Source organism: Cercospora beticola, chromosome 9 (genome assembly GCF_033473495.1).
Source record: "Cercospora beticola chromosome 9, complete sequence".
NCBI classification, from domain to species: Eukaryota; Fungi; Ascomycota; class Dothideomycetes; order Mycosphaerellales; family Mycosphaerellaceae; genus Cercospora; species Cercospora beticola.
Genome location: NC_088943.1, coordinates 1,856,590 through 1,872,343, shown reverse-complemented (window position 1 = coordinate 1,872,343; position 15,754 = coordinate 1,856,590). Strand labels below are relative to the sequence as shown.

Sequence of the window (15,754 nt, the reverse complement as noted above, 5' to 3'; positions counted from 1 at the left end):
TTAACCTCGCTGCACTGAATCTGGCAGAAACACTAAGTCTTGATCGTGATCCCAGTACGTCTTCTTCTGACCAAACACCTATAAGCCCAACAAGGGCACAAGTCAGCAACATTGAAACACCTCGTTGATCCGAGGGGCAAGCCAAGGGCGGGACGAAAGAGTATTACTTACCAACAACAAAGCGCGATCGATAGGACGACCGGCACTCCAACTCCGACACTCACACCAATAATGGTAGCCTTGGGCAAGCCTTTGATCGCATCCTCTATATCGTCTCTTATGCCATCTACGGTTCCGGTCGCGCTCGCAACGTAAGGAACGGGGCTGCCCGATGTAGTCGGCAACTTCACAGCATTCGTGCCGAATGCTACAGTGGTTATGGCAGCTGCAACCTGACGAGCATCGATTCCCGGCCAGATGGAGCTAGACAGTGCCTTCTTGTCGACACCGGAGGCAACAGCCGTAGTTAAAGTGATTGTCGTTGAAGAAGTCGAAGTGGTTTGTAGCGAGGCGGGGCAGTTGACAAGACCAGTCGAGACACAGCTGACTGCAGTGTATGTCGTCTCATGCACAAGCTCCAGTTCAGAAAGACCTTGTCTCCGAAGGATGGCAGCATCCGTGGCTGTAGGTATTGCAGATGTAACGGCTGGGGTACCAGAGATGGCACAAGCTGATGCAAGCTTTGTGGTGTAGATTGCCTTGGAGGTCTTGAGTTCTGGACCCCATCGTTCCGTTCCTACGTGGATAGTAGCACCGGCGTTTGCCCCAAGGGCAAGTTTGTACGATTGAACGACACCAAAGGCGCATTCCTCGTCGTCGGGTACATACGTGATATTTGTCGTCATCTCAGCAATGTTCGCGAACACACCAACTTCGATGCCGCCTCCGACAGAGCCCCCTAAAGTGCGATTGGCGATACTCCAGGAGGGCAGCTCTGGTGTAGCTAGTTTCATCCCGGTATGAACACCAACGCGGAGCACAGCGGTGAACAGAACACCCCCCGCCTCGATGGTGACTGGGAGTAATTCGAATTGTCCTCCGTTACTAACCAACGGCGTTAGCTTTTGCGTCTCGCGCTGATGGCGTCCACCAGCATTTGCACCAACACTTACAACTCCAAATTCGAGGGGTCTTTTCCAAACAATACGATGTCGATGGCGAAGCCGTCGTCGATCTTCAAATGGAAGCCACTGCCAATGATGATCGCCGCCTCGGCGGAGAGGATGAGCTCCACATCAAAGATAATGCCGAGCTCTAGGTCCTTCGTGATGTGTACACCAAGAGGAGTCTTTGACTTGTACAAGGGAAGGGTGTATGTCGCCCCGAGAGACAGTGTCGTGTCAATGAGCATGTATAACTCCAATTCGTCGAAGGTGAAGCGTAACTTCGCGTCCGGAATTGGCGGCAAGTCGTCCATGTCGAAGGTATAGTTCCACGTCGGGGACTTGAAATCGTCGAAATTGAAATCACCTTCGAGAATGAGCTCCTTGAGTTCTTCTCCAGCCGAATCAATGAAGCCTCCAATCACCTCTCCAACTTCCGTCGTGATATTCTGAACCACTCCGGAGACTGTAGACTCAAGATCGTCAATTGTCTGGGTAATGTTGAAGTCCTGGGACAGGGTAAGTTCGCCCGTAGCGATGCCCTTGAGATAGCACGTGCGGCAGACGATCTCGAGGCCAGATGGGATTTTCCATGTACCATTAGGTGCCTTGGCATTGTCTCTTGTGAATACTTTCTGAGCATCGCCACTAGGATAGGTACGTCAGCAAGAGCATTAAAAACTTTGCGGGCTGATAGGTCGATACAGCTTCAAAAGCACTGCTTTGTCCCATTGGTGTCGAATGTTGTGCTGTTCTTCCAAACACGATTTGGCTCGGCCCGAGCAGCTTTGTGGAGCTCATGAGAGATGTCACGAATAACATATGAGTTTGGTCTTCCGTCTGGAGCTCGCACAACGATACTCGATTCGAGAGACGTTCCAAACGCAGGGTAGAAGGTGCCGAACAAGCAGACAGACAGTCTCAATAGTGCTGCGAGAGACATATTGAGAGAATGATCTGCTCGAAACTGAACGAATGTGATATGTATTGCACGGGATCGACCAGTGCGTAGAAGTCTTGTGAGGTATCGCTCCGGTTCCAAAATGGCGCGAACGATGTTTTATACACCCTTCCGCGGGTCTGTATCAACGTGGGATTGATGCATATCATCACGGAGAACTGGGGCTGAACAGCCTCGACAGCATCTAGAGCCGACGATGCCAGCAGTGCTCAGGAGACCAAATTATCGTCGTCCAATCCGCGCCTCCACAGGTCCTCTCTCGTGGCATGATCCCAAAGGTACAACGAGTGTTGGTCCTACATCATGCGATACCACTCCATGATTGTTGTTGTCGCATATGCTTCGCCGTGCTGAACCGGTGAGATAATCGTCCGAATGGGTACAGAACAGTCATAAGCCTCCCTGCGTGTAACAGAATGTAGTGAGATGGCGTATTCCAGCCTGAAGCTAAGGCATATCTGCCGAGAGGCCGCCGTTCAATGAGGACTGCACGGACTCAGTTCGTTCGACGCACCATCCTATGCCGATAGCGTATTGGCTGCGCCAACCCCATCTGCAATAGGTACCTGCAGACTTCACGGATACTTGGGCGGCTTGACGCTAGCCGTTGCAGGAGCAGGTCCGTAGTTGAAGCAACGCTAAGTTTCATATCAATATGGCGAGATCGCATGTGCGGCTGTGATTGCACAAGTAGAAGCCATTGCCTAATCAGCCTTTCCCTAGAGGTCAGCTCCACGTCCGCAGTGCTGCAGCGCGCAGGGAGAGTTCGAGTTCGCAAGGCTGACACAGCCTTGCGCGACAGCCACAAGTGTTCCAAATTTCACATCAGGCTGAAGGGTTCTCGTGGAGGGTGCAAATCTGAGGTCGCGTTGCGCTGGAGAAGAGATCCACCTTCGGAGGTCGTCCCGTCCTCCATCCAGTCTTGCGAAGTATAGCCAGTGTTGAAAGGCTGTGTACGACATTGGAATGTAGTACCGCCTCATTTACTTGATGTTCAGGTGGCTGCATAAATGCAGGGATTCGTGCGCCACGAGAAGCAAAACACTGCCAGTATGCGCCAGCGTGACCCCCAACGAGGCTGAAGATATCTGACCGTCCACAAAGATGTTTGCTCGGCATAATGCAACATACTGCATGGCGCGGCGTACAGTGCCGTTCTGAGGATGATTAGGAGCCGAAATCGAGTCTAGAGTCCATCAGGATCCAGCATGGCTTTCGATGCGAAACGATGAGCTCTTCGCTGCTCCAATAGATGCCCTTTCCCGACATGAGACATGGGGAGTTCATGCGGGGAAGAGGCACCGCCAAAGTACCTTCGGACAAGGCTGAAGGATCGTGAAGTCGCATTGAGTCTTGGCAGGCCCAGCCACTTCCTGAGCGAATCATTTAGGATCTTGGCAAGTGCAGAAGGGCCATTGCCCGAATCTGACTGCGAATGATCATTTGCGGCTGTTTTATTCTCCCGACTGACAGCTCGTAGGTCGAACACGCACAAGAAACACCGAGTACGCCAGCATATGCTCAGTGCTTCCAGGACGTTACTTTTGTGCGGGAGACGCAGACCAATTGCTGCAGAGAGTGTGCTGCATTCGCTGCGCAGTCTACAGCCCTGGCGGCAAATCGATAAGATGTCTCGGAGCCAGATCGTGTTACAGTATCTGAACGCTAGCCCGATGTGCCAAGACCCAACGAGAACGCCACCAGTCGTGCTTGCAACAGATGTTTCGACATCCCGATGCTCTTTCGAAATGAGCATATCGCCAGAGCGAAAAGCAAGAGATTTCTCTGGCGCTGTGGGACGTGGTATGAAACGGAGGATTGTTCCGACTGCTTCCACCAGAAGATGCTGATGCTTCGACCCCACGCTCAGTGCAGCGAGAACAGGAGCATCTTTGCGGGCCTGCTGATCAGCATGGAGATTACTACCCCTCGTATATCTCCATGGTAACTCACTGAACCGAACTGTGGTAGGAGTCGTTGTGCTCGACTTTGGCTCTTGTCTAAGGAGTGGGGAGCATCAGCGTGGGCGTTGAGCTGCTCCATACGGCCCATCGAATCATTGTGCCTGGCAAGTCAAGGCCAAGTGCTGCAAGGGCCTCCTCCACTAATGAGCCCGGGAGTTTGAAGATCTCGAGGACTTGTACGGTGTGTTATTGCACAGTCGTCGAGTACATCAAGACCCGCGAAAATCGATGTGTTTTCTCAACGAATGATCTCGCTTCTTGACCTGCTCACTGGGTGCCAGCACTTAGAACTTGGCATTGTGGACTTCAAGAGATAGATGCCATATGAGTCCTGTTTCTTGACATCGCTGCCGGTGTGTAGACTGTCTGTCCTGCAAGTTCTTCGAGCAGTTAGATGTAGGCGACATCCTGATGGGAACCACGCCAGCAGACCGAGCAGCGGGCGATCAAAGAACCCAGAGAAAGGGTCGAAAAGTTGAAATGTTGGAGTAGAATGTCGCTTCTTCGATTCTGCTGCTTCAGGCGCGTTCTCAAGCTTCAGATCGACCCGGCTTCCGCGCCTTCTTCTTCCTGCACGACCGTTTGGGCTACAATTGCCATTGTCGCTTTCGTATTTCGGGCAACCGGCGACATTGACCTCACGCCTTCCATCTCCGCCATCTGTCTCCCTCGGCAAGTCAGTATTTAGATCTTTCCCTTCAGTTCACTTTCACCAAAGCTGATCGTGGCTAGAATGACGGCTCGCAAGAACTCTGCCGCTCTTTGGGGCTTCACCCATTCCTCCTACGAACAATCGAGCGATGCCGCCGCAAACAGCAACTTCGCACAGCTGAACATCCTGCAGCAGATGAAGAACCACGCCGAAGCTGCCCGAAAAGACCGACTCGCAACCGAAGCTGCTTTGAAGAAGACGCTCAAGCTCAGCGAGCAAGCCGCCGTGGACAGAAAAGTCGCGGAGGAAATCTGGCAGAAGATACAATACCACGAAGGCTACACCGCCGCGTGCGCAGACCGAGCAGAGTACTCGCTGCAGGGAGCGGAATACCACGGTGGCCAAGTCTCTCATATGAGCGCGGGTATTGCAGGACAGCTGATGGCCTCGAGCTCCAACGCCGATAGCGCGAGGAGTGCTGCCGCTGCCGCTCAGCGGTCCTCTACCAGCGCAGCGCGGTCTGCTGCTGAGGCCGCTCAGTCTGCAGCTACTACTATCAAAATGCTGGAGGGAAGCTATTGACTCCGCACCTGTTGATTCTCTGCTAGAGACAGCAATGCTGGGAGCGATCACCAGAACCGGTGATTCAGCACGACCGGGGCTGTCCGCGGGCGCCTATCGCACGTTGTGCTGAAGTCCGAATCGTGGAATGCTATGTTGTTGACGGCAGGGTACAGCTGGCTAAGTATGTCATCTATGTCTGAGTCAACTTATGTTCAAATCTTGGAAGATGCCGTTCAAGAAGGACCCCGCTTACTTCAGCCCTAGCTGCAATCTTCGCGTGCTCATCATATCGGAATGTATGTGTTCCGAGCAACTTGTTCTTCGGCAAGGCATTCGTGTGCATCGGGGAATGGTTAGATGAAGTGAGGACAATTTTAAGAACCTCGTACTGCCTCGTACCAGTAATGTCTGATCCTCATTGACGTGAATCTCCGGGAACTCCGACGAATGCGTGCTTCATCCAAGATTCATGAGGTCGCCTTAAGGTGATGTGCTGAGCAGTGAGCATCCAGCCGACGGGCAATCAAAGCTTTGAACAGGCAAACGTCCTGTGCATGAGGAAATCATCAGTTTTGGTATCCACGTCGAAAGTTAAATACGCCACTCACCTATCGTCGCTGCAGAGCCTGATGCACTTCCATATCGCTGTCAGTGGTGCTCGAAGTCGGCGCCGCGTGCCAGCCAGAGAGAGCTCTTGGTCATTATGGGACAAGTGCTCTCGTCTCACAGCAACTGTATGTTGAAGTAAGAGCAAGAAGAACGAATGGAATCCACGCAAATGACAGTCCAGCAAGCCCATAAATACAGTAAGCAGACGATTAAAACCCAACTTTACTACCCGCGAGGAGGGTATCAATCTATCGCTATGACAACATATGGTCAATAATCTTTGCACTTCTCTTCTCTTCTTAAACATTCTCATGATGATGCAAATACAAAAGAAATACGAAACAATGAAATATGCTCGAACGCTCTCATGCCACGACTCGTGCCGCCCAGAGCTACTAGAAGTCTTCGCTTCACGCACTCCACGTCCTCTTCAGACTACAATTCTCAATAATCCCACTCATCCTCGGACATCTCTTCGCGACAGTCCCGCGGAATGAATACTGGATCGCATGCTCGGGCTCCATGGATTCATCTGTGGGATCCACATATCCAGTGTTGGGTCCACTGCAGGTAGTCGTCAATTTGATATCGTCTGATTCGCGGTCCGCATCTTCCGCGAACGGGACGATGACTGAATTACGTTTCATTTCTGTCGTTGCAGCGGGGTGAGATTTGCGTTTCGGCTTGTCGTCGTCGGATGTTGCGCCGATGAGATCTTCTGGGCGACGATAGGTATCCGGCTTCAATGAGAAACGCTTGCAGTTGAGAGGTTCTGGGTATGCGGAGGACGAGGTGGACGTGGGATAATCGACCGGTTTTGCAGAAGGATAGGATCGTGTCTTGAATGCGTAGTCTGCGTGAACAGTGCGTTGACGTCCACCTGGGCCGGGATCGGAATCGGGTCGATCGACGCCTAGCATTCTTCGGGCCTTGTCGGTAGAGACAATGGTCACGGCACGACCTTGAGAGTCATGTCTATACCGTCGAGGTTCAATAGGAGAGAGCGAGTCGTGGATGGAGTTGACGTCAGATGTTGAAGTTTGGAGATCGAGATGCCTTAGTGTTTCCTCAACGGTCGCACCGAGAATCTCATACGCTTTGTTGCTTTCGACAGATATGCTACCTTCATGTTGGCGTGCCGTACGCGAAGGGCCGGGTTGAAGGTCGATCTGAGTGACGGAACCAGAAGCATAATGTTGCAGAGGGACGACCGAATCGATGTGAGCCAGATGTTGCAGTTCGTTTGCATCAATACCGAGGAGCTTGAGAGCCTTATCCGACGAGTTCGAACCTATTGATGTCCAGGACGCATTCCGGCAATGCGAGTTTCTCAATGGGTTCTTCTCCGGTACGCTAGGTGCGCTATACCATGGAGACCGCAAAGATTGACTCGACTCGCCTGAAATGTCATTTCCCACCAATATCGATCCTCGTTCAGGCTCTTCCACTCGCTGGCGGGATCGCTTCTTGCTGCGCCTGCGGAGTTCTCGAGATTGTGTTGAGGTCGCAGAGCTAGATAACGAGCTCATAGACCTGCAACTTCGCACCGTCTCCGAGGCCTAGCTATTGCGTTAGGTCAGTCCGCCGCGAAGCTGAAAAGCGAAATCTTGGCGCGAACTTACAGTATCGGGCGTCATGCTTCGTCCGACGTGCTTGCCTTTGTGGAAGAGCTCCAGTCGCTCCACGTCCTTTTCCATCTGTTGTGCGTACTGCTCGAGCACGGTCTGGAATGTCTCGCCTCGCTTCGTCGTCAGGTCTCTTGCAGATTCGAACCCCTTGAGATACAGCTTGATGTCTTCGTTTGGTCGCATGGGCAGCACCGCAGAGTCATTGCGTTCGGTCTTAGCTGATCCTCGATGTGACTTTTTCGAGTGCGACTTGTGCATCGGCAACCCTTCGGAGCGGTGTTTTCGTTGTCGTTCAGCTTGCTGTTCATGTGCAGTCTCCAGCAGGGGCAGGATGATGGAGTCCAGGTCTCGGTGCCATGGGTATTCCACCTCCACTTGCGTCTGACCCCAGGTCCCAATGGGCACATCAAACTTGACTCGAGTACAATCCACCATTTTCGCCTCGCTGTACAGAGAAGAGGCTTTGATAGAACCAGGCGACATGAGAGAAGAGGTGTAGAGAAAGTCACAAATTAGTGTTGAAGAGTAGCGAAATATGCTTTATCAACTCGTCCAGAGTTCCTGTCGGAATGCCTTATAGCTCTGCCTCGCCTCACGACATGGCTCCAAAAAAGCTTTTGACGCTCGTTTCGGGTAATTGGAAGCGCGTTCGTGTTAGTTGTCGCCGTTCGATGGCACAGTCCACAGGTTGGCATCTCAGATCTCACGCAGGTCTATTGGCTGGTTTAGTGCTCAGAATAGAGTCTGACTTCGGTCTAGCCGGGAGGGTATATTTAGGCCACAGCGACTGATCAGATCAGGCGTGAGGATGATGTCGCGAGCGGAGAAGCATGCTGGACAAAACCAGCGGGGTAGCGTTCACACTTGCTGCTCCATACAAGGCTTGACTGGATAGTACTTTCCACGATTCATGAACTGTATCGCGAGGTGCAATTGTGCAAGATCTGGCATTCTGGAAACCGAAGGATAGGTGGTATTGCTTTGTGAACCAACAGCGGCGAAGCCCAGGATAGCTGGAGAAATGGCCAATGCTCTATTGGGGCGAGAGTAGGATGCTTGACTGGCCGGAAGTATATGCAGATTTCCAACATGGCCAGCCCTGGGAAGTTCGTGAGAAGTTCTGCCAGGGTCTGAACTCGGCACCGTTTCATCTCGACGTGTTTGTCTTCTCTTCTCGCCTTGGCATCTCACCTTCGCGAGACTTGTAGATCTTGGCCAGTGTATACTTCTGCATCATTCCGGAGATAAGTACAGACGTTGCAGGATGGAAGTGCCGGAGGATACAGATCGCGTGTTCACTTCGCAGTAAGCAGTGGCGAAGCTGAAAGATGGGGTGACATTCTCGTGCGGAGTTTGACGGAAGACACGCGCATCCGCCTTCGAGTGTTATTTCTGGCAGAGGGCCGAAGCTGTGAGGTCAGTGTTTACGAGGCAGTTCAGGTTGGTTGGCCTTCGGGGAAACTGTCGAATTCTGGCAAAGCATTCGTCCACCGAGCGTTCGTTCATTCACCTTGTAGCGGGATCCAACCGCTAGCTGCCGCTCTACCGTGCCCAATGGCAGATGACGCTCGGCGAAGGACGTCACAGCAGTTCATCAACCCCGGTCTACTGCGCTCCATCCGCTACAGCATTGAGATCGAAGAAGCAACACACCGCTCTACACGCCTTCCAGAAGACAGCGCCCATGCGCCTCCGCCCCCGACACCGCTCCGGCTAAGGTCTCCTCTACCGTCATGCTTGCGCCAGCAGCATGTATCGCACCACCGATCCCCGCTTCCGTCGGCGCATCAACGACATCACCCATACCCTCGAATCAGCCAATGAAGCCACACAAAGCGGGATTTACATCTTCGGCCAGAATTACATCAAACCCTGTTTCGACAGTATAGGATCATGCTTCACCACATGCATCGACGCGAGTTGTCCAAGTCTGAACTTGAGCCAACGGGACCGAATCCGGCGACAGAGAGCTCGGGGCAACACTCGAGGGCGTGCGGAGCTGAGCTTCGACTTCTACGATGATTGGGATGAAGATGAAAATGATGGACTGCTAGGCTGGGGCAACGATGAATTCGACCGGTTGGTGGCAGGGAGTGGAGCGCATGGAGGTTATGGCGCGACTGATGCGCAACCTGCGAGACAGCGTGAGATGTCATATCCCAAAGGCCGAAGGAAAAGTATCGTAGAGGGAGAGGACCCGACAGTGATTCCTGGAAGCAGTGGCGGGTTCTTTAGAAGGCTGTTCGGAGGCGGAAAGGATTTGAGATACAGGCCCAGCGCCGCGGATTTGCAGGAGCATCCTGGAGCGAAGAAGAACAAAGTACGATTGGATCACGAACGGACAGAGGGCGAGGCGTTATTGGAAGATGATGAGCTAGGCGTAGGAAGACGAGGTAAAGCTCGTGCAAGGAGTGGGACGCAGGGCAGTCACAACACATCGAGCAGCTACAGCAGTCGAGGCGACATCTTTCCGAGCGACGAAGAGGATGATGCGATACCACTGGATGATGAATTCGCCATGGTCCTAGAGCGACGAGGGACAATGACTGGAATGGAGACGGAAAGCAGTTCTGGGAGAATCGCGCCACCTCCAAAGCGAGGTAAACGTCCCTCGGCTGGAAGTAGAACCTCTACAAGAACAGTCTCGTCTCGAAGCGCACGGAGCGAGCGCGGGAATAGTCGAAAACGAAGGAGCCGAACGAGCAGTTACGCTCGCACACCCAGTTCGGACGAGATTGTTGCCGAAGAGGCAGTCGAGGACAGCGTGCAAGAGCGGACGCCGTCGTACGCAGACCTCAAGCGACAGGAAGCGCAAATTGCGGAAGAAGAAGAGGCAGAAATCACGCGTAGACGGGAATCGGCCTTGCGACTCGCAGAAGAACGTGGGCTGGCTCCCGAAGAGAATCTCAGTAGCAAAGAAGCTACGCCGAGAAGTACCACACCTGCTGTGCCCGAAGTTCCAACAGTCCCCGAGGAAACCGGAGAAGAAGTCGGCGATGAAAGTACGCAAGCAGAGCGAAATTCGCATACTTGAAACGAAGATCAGCGAGCGACTGTGGATGAGAGGAGATGATGCGTTCGAGCGAGGCGTTGTTGGCTTTTTTCTTTTTTGGAGCCTTTACTTGGAGAAAAAGTCGTTGTGCACACATTAACATCCAGAGCGGATATCCTGTACCAGAGCATCACGACGCATGATACAGATCATTGGAGGGAGAACGCGAGTCACAGTTTGGGAACTGCCAAGTGCAGAAGGCGACCAGATGATAACGATAGGGCATTGCTGTTGGTTTTTTTTTTGGCATAAACTTTTGGTGATACCCAGGATGGAAACATACTTTTCGCAGCACAACTTAGGGCTTTCTACTGATTCTTGAAACTCTGAACATTCTACTCATGTCGATTACCCAACAATGCTGAATTGTATAGAGCAAGATCTGGTTATGCGCCAATTGCCATCTCTGTCAACCACCGATCGTGAATGCATGCCAGGCTAATGCTATCACCAGCGTTGCCATCATTAAGACAAGTGCCCGCTCATGTTGACTGGTCTCAAGTCAGCTTCGAGTTGCCGCAGGCAGAACCACCTTCCCCACACCCATCCATCCCTCCCTCGCGCTCTCTCGCAACTTCGGCGCTAAGACGTCCAATTTCTCTTTGCCGAACAATTCCAATAGCACTTTTTGCACCTCATCGTCCCCTCCACTAATCAATTCCTCAAAACGTACATTCGCCTTCCCACTGAAAGACGAAGCCACTTCCGTGGCATGCTCTTGCAGATCTCTCACGCCCTTCATTGCTGCGTCGCGGATCGCTTTGAACTCATCTGTAAAGAGCGAAGGCGTCTCAGCTGCGAGTTTGCAGGTCTGAAGGAGGATGATTAGAGTGTCGAGGTATGTACAATGTGCTTGAAGACCTTGAGTGAGGGATGAGGGGTTAGAGCAGAGGGTCTCAATGTTGAGACGTTGGAGTTGAGCGCTGATGCTTTTGAGCGCTTCTGAAGAGGGTGGCTGCGGATCGCTGGATTTGATGCTCGAGAGGACGGGAAGGGTAGAGAGTATGAGGTATGCGGAGAGTGTTTCAGCAGGGGTGAGCTCGGACTGGGATTCGAGCGCGGTCTGGAGGGTGTCGCTGAGCTTCTTCGTATCCGTGTCCAGGAGGAGAGGGATCTGTTTGGATGCAACAGACCAGGCTTGGTCAGCGGCAAGATTGTAGAGGAGCCAGGTTCGCTTGGGGAACGCCTCGATGCTGCTAGAGGATGTGGCATAAAGTGCTCTTTCCGCGCCGTAGCCAAAGTCGAATGCTGCATTGAAGTCTCGATTGTCCTTGAGGTTGGTCCAGGCATCGAGAACGCGAGGGCCAATCTCGCTGGTTCCTTTGCCGTAGCCTTTTCCTGACAAACGAGCCGTTCGACGATGCTCAAGAAGCGTGACTCTTCGCATGAAGCTGTGCCGTATCTCTTCCCGCAATCCGTTCAGCTCGAAGATCATTCCGGTCTGGTTGTGTTCGAGAACAGCTGCCTCAGTTTCAAAGAGCTTGTTCTCATGTCGAGGTGGGACTTGAAGTGCCTTGTTTGTTCGCTCATGTGGCTCGAAGTAGTCGCCAGAAGGAAGTTGTGTTCGAAAGGGATGTGTTGTGCTGATGCGAGTGAACAGCGTGTGTCCAACAGTGTCGAATTGTACCTCCTTGATACTGAGCGAATCAAAAAGACGCATTGCCTCACTGCCAAGGCCGAGTCGCATGTAGAGATATACCAGAATCAGCCGCGCCTCGTGCACATGTGGTTCGAAAGTGAGCAGTTGCTCGGCCAGGAAAATGGACTGAAGCAAGTATGTGTCGTTGGCGGAATCGGCGTATAACTTCACTAGTCCAGATACAGCGAGGAAACATGGATCCGCGGCAGCGCGCTTGCGATGACCTAAGTCCAGCTTGGTGGTGGCAGTGTGGAATAGCCGAATGGCATCAATCACGAAGGCGTTCAGTACCGATGCAGCTGCATCTTCATCGACGATCTTCTTAAGCTGCGATTTCAGTGATTCTGATGTGGCCTCCAGCCATTCTCTCGAGCTTTGCTTTTCTGGATCTGGTCCAGCTGGTTTTTGCACGGAAACTAAACAACCTATCAGCAAATCAGCTTCCTCGCAGTGAATCATAGTCGCTCACTCACCATTCGTCGATTGCCGATGCAACTGTAACGCTTCATATACCTGCTTACTCTCCCGAAATGCCTGCCGATCTCGTATGCTCTCCAAGTCCTTCTCGCTTCCTTGAATCGCGAAGATTTGTCCCGCAACTCTGCAATCCAGGCTCGAGTCCGCGTCGAAATTCTCACTCACAGCTTTCCGAGCCAAACCAAGTGCAAGTTTCGACTGCAAGTCATCTTTACTCTTCGACAGCAGCTGAGTATAAGCCGCATGAGCCATATAGATTGAACGATTCTTGGGCTGGAATTGCTTCAGCTGAATCAACGTCTGCTGCACATCCTGTATCCGGTTGTCGTAAATGGCCCGCTGATAACGGACTGTCAACAATTCGAATCTGTATGTGACATTGGTATTGGCTTTGAAGGCATTCTCCCAGAGTTTGGCGATCGTGGGTCCTGCAGTAAGAGGTTGCGGGTAGGTGTTCTTGAAAGTGTCGATCACAGCGATTTCGATGGAAACAAGCTCGTTCAAGTCCTGTATTGCCGGCTGTGTTGCGACCAACTGATCTAGTATCCGTGGTCCTTGAGGAGAGCTGGGCTGAGATGTGCAAAGTAGTTGCAGTTTGGTGATGAGCAGGCTTACATCTATTGGGTTCTTGGATAAGAGCTGATCGCAGCGGGCAATTCCTTCTTTGAACTTTCCGTTCTTGGCGTATTCTTCGTAGGTAGGATAGCGCGCCATGCTGGAGGATTTGGAATTGGTCACCGGCGCATTGTTCTTGTATATTTGTATCCAGTCCCGATTAGCGTGTGTCTGTGGATGAAGTTTTGATCAAGTCGATGTGGCTTGCGTCGAAACGGATTTAAGGCTGATGTCGTCGGTTGAACCCTGTTCCCTGTCGGGCTTGGCGCGCATGTGCTGGACCCTTGGCCTGGGAAAGGACACCTTCGCGTTCATGTACCACTTCGCGTAGCTACTCCAGTGCTCGAACGAACTTGCTATATTCAACGATACCGTTGTCGAGATCCGACTCAGCTCAGCGTAGAACCAGATCGACCTGTGACCACGAGCGACCCGAATTTCCCCTCGACACGAATCGAAAGCACACGACACAATGGTATGCTTCCCAGTGCCCGGCACATCGCGACTCCGATACTACGTCTCCAGGCAAAGTGGTCGCCATATGCTAATTATATCTGTGCTTGGTAGGCGCAAACACCACAACAACGACGCGCCAACGCCGCATATGCCGCACGCGAGCAAAAGAAGATGGGGGCTCCCACCGAGATCCGGGACACATTGAACGCTGCGAGCCAGAAAGCGAAGCAAAAGGTGGAGAAGGCACCTATTAGCAAAGGGTGGTTATGTAAGTCGTGTGGAACTGTGGAAGAGCAGAGATATAGCTTGCGAGCTGGGACAAGACAATTACAGGGCATTGAGCTAACTGTGGCCGCCTAGACTTGATGCTGTTCGTTGTATGCGGAGGGTTGATCTTTGAGCTTCTGCGATTGATTTTCAGCTACTTCTAGACGCGATCCGCGAGCTGATCGTACGCTGGATCGGGTTAAGGATGTCACGATTATATGCGAGCCAAATACTTCCTCTGCAACGATTCGGTCGCACATTTCAGTGAAAGGCGACAGCATGTCTTGGAGAGTACAAAAGAAAAACTGCAGCTCTGCACGTCGGCTCGGGCATAGCGCACGGAGTTTGGGAATTGGCAGAACTCGAAAGAGTACCTTGGTTCATCGGGAGTCGAAAGCGCTCATTGGAAGAGAGCCTTTCTGGAAAGCAAAAGGCGGGATGGGCAACAGCAAATACGTCGAAGCAGAACGACTTAAGCCCGGGCGGCAAATCAGTTGCGCTGTTCGCTTTGCATGGCTCGGTAAATGCACTGCTAATCCTACCCCCATTGCTCCCACAAGTCCGGCCTCACTCTCTCCAGTATGGTATCAGTTGGGACCAGCGTCTCATCCCCAAAAGCTTCGTTGAAACGTTTGACACACGCTATGCGACCTTTGATATGCCCTTTTCGAGACGATATTCCACCACTCCCGCCAAAGTCAATTTTGACTTCTGGCTTCACAAAGATTGGCGGAATTCGAGTGTGGTGGGCGTGCAAAAAGGACATGAGTATGTCTTCGCAATTGTCGTCTGGAGGGTCATGTCAGCCGGATCTCTAAATCATTGCGGTTCGGGAAATGGCCAACTTACGCTCCTCGACATATTCCCGCATCGACCTCATCACGGCATCATCTGCCCAGTAGCCTCGCATCCAGTCGGTGTGGTAGAATGCCGCTTTCGTCAAGACCATGTGATATTCCTTGTGAGGCTGGTCGTAAATGATCTGTTGCCCCTTCCTCCTCACTTCTCGAGCGATGAAACCAAGCATTCGTTGCCGTCCTTTGTTCTGGTCTTTCCAGGCCTGGTACCCATATTCTACATCTTCCGGCTTGAATATCATATCATCGTCCACCGAGAAGACACAATTCGTTTTGACATGCTCAGTAGGGTGGAATCGCTGGTTGAGGGAGTTGATGTGTCGTTGCTCGAGTACCACCGGGACGCGGTACGTGTCTAATGTCCCGAGGAGAGATGGAGGCGGATCATTCTCGACATCATTCCACAGAAGAACAATCTTTCGGAGGCTGCTCAAATTGCCATTCGCGTAATTGTCGAGGAACTGTGGTAAAGTTTCGAGTCTTCGGTATGTGGGCGAAACGATACTTTAATCACAATTTGTAAGTATCACGTATTCATGCATGATGCTTTCTCTCAAGCCACTCACGTAAAACCATCCTCCTCTGCCGATTTCTCTTGTCCTAAAACGCTCTCCAGTCCATCACCCTCATGGCTCAAGCCCAGCACCTGCAGCGGATGTCTTATCGCGCTGGGATCATGCCGCAGCCATCCCGCCAGAAGCAGTAATGTCAGCAAAGCGAGTGGACAGGCGAAAAGTAGGGTTCGCCGCTCCCATATTGTCGAGATGGGCATCGTGACAGGCCACGTGTGACAGCTGGCGACATTGCAGCGTTTGCGAAGGGAGAGAGATGTAATGATTCTTCTTCTGATCCCGGCGACATGATGACTATTCGCCCGAGTGGTCCGGTGCTTGGCCGGGCATTATCATAA

General features: G+C 52.3%; 7 protein-coding genes across 7 annotated transcripts; 3 read left to right on the top strand and 4 right to left on the bottom strand.

The window, feature by feature from the left end:
* On the bottom strand, nt 1-2,046 carry RHO25_012943 (uncharacterized protein; the record flags this gene model as incomplete). The annotated part of the gene is made up of 4 exons (XM_023604226.1): nt 1-78; nt 225-1,044; nt 1,113-1,751; nt 1,823-2,046. 4 exons carry the CDS (start codon nt 2,044-2,046, stop codon nt 1-3), a joined length of 1,761 nt encoding a protein of 586 aa, XP_023450016.1.
* Nucleotides 2,047-4,761: 2,715 nt separating this feature from the next.
* On the top strand, nt 4,762-5,262 carry RHO25_012942 (uncharacterized protein; the record flags this gene model as incomplete). Its single annotated transcript, XM_023604225.1, has 1 exon — nt 4,762-5,262. One exon carries the CDS (start codon nt 4,762-4,764, stop codon nt 5,260-5,262), a length of 501 nt encoding a protein of 166 aa, XP_023450017.1.
* Nucleotides 5,263-6,263: 1,001 nt separating this feature from the next.
* RHO25_012941 (uncharacterized protein) lies at nt 6,264-7,916 on the bottom strand (the record flags this gene model as incomplete). Its single annotated transcript, XM_023604224.2, has 2 exons — nt 6,264-7,412; nt 7,476-7,916. 2 exons carry the CDS (start codon nt 7,914-7,916, stop codon nt 6,264-6,266), a joined length of 1,590 nt encoding a protein of 529 aa, XP_023450014.2.
* Nucleotides 7,917-9,231: 1,315 nt separating this feature from the next.
* Nucleotides 9,232-10,515, top strand: RHO25_012940 (uncharacterized protein; the record flags this gene model as incomplete). Its single annotated transcript, XM_023604223.2, has 1 exon — nt 9,232-10,515. One exon carries the CDS (start codon nt 9,232-9,234, stop codon nt 10,513-10,515), a length of 1,284 nt encoding a protein of 427 aa, XP_023450015.1.
* Nucleotides 10,516-11,035: 520 nt separating this feature from the next.
* RHO25_012939 (uncharacterized protein) lies at nt 11,036-13,363 on the bottom strand (the record flags this gene model as incomplete). Its single annotated transcript, XM_023604222.2, has 2 exons — nt 11,036-12,588; nt 12,646-13,363. The coding sequence occupies 2 exons, from the start codon at nt 13,361-13,363 to the stop codon at nt 11,036-11,038; spliced, it is 2,271 nt and encodes a 756-aa protein (XP_023450113.1).
* Nucleotides 13,364-13,736: 373 nt separating this feature from the next.
* On the top strand, nt 13,737-14,151 carry RHO25_012938 (uncharacterized protein; the record flags this gene model as incomplete). The annotated part of the gene is made up of 3 exons (XM_023604221.2): nt 13,737-13,739; nt 13,832-13,988; nt 14,081-14,151. The coding sequence occupies 3 exons, from the start codon at nt 13,737-13,739 to the stop codon at nt 14,149-14,151; spliced, it is 231 nt and encodes a 76-aa protein (XP_023450516.2).
* Nucleotides 14,152-14,525: 374 nt separating this feature from the next.
* On the bottom strand, nt 14,526-15,616 carry RHO25_012937 (uncharacterized protein; the record flags this gene model as incomplete). The annotated part of the gene is made up of 3 exons (XM_023604220.2): nt 14,526-14,776; nt 14,837-15,348; nt 15,411-15,616. 3 exons carry the CDS (start codon nt 15,614-15,616, stop codon nt 14,526-14,528), a joined length of 969 nt encoding a protein of 322 aa, XP_023450379.1.
* Between the last annotated feature and the right edge of the window lie 138 nt (nt 15,617-15,754).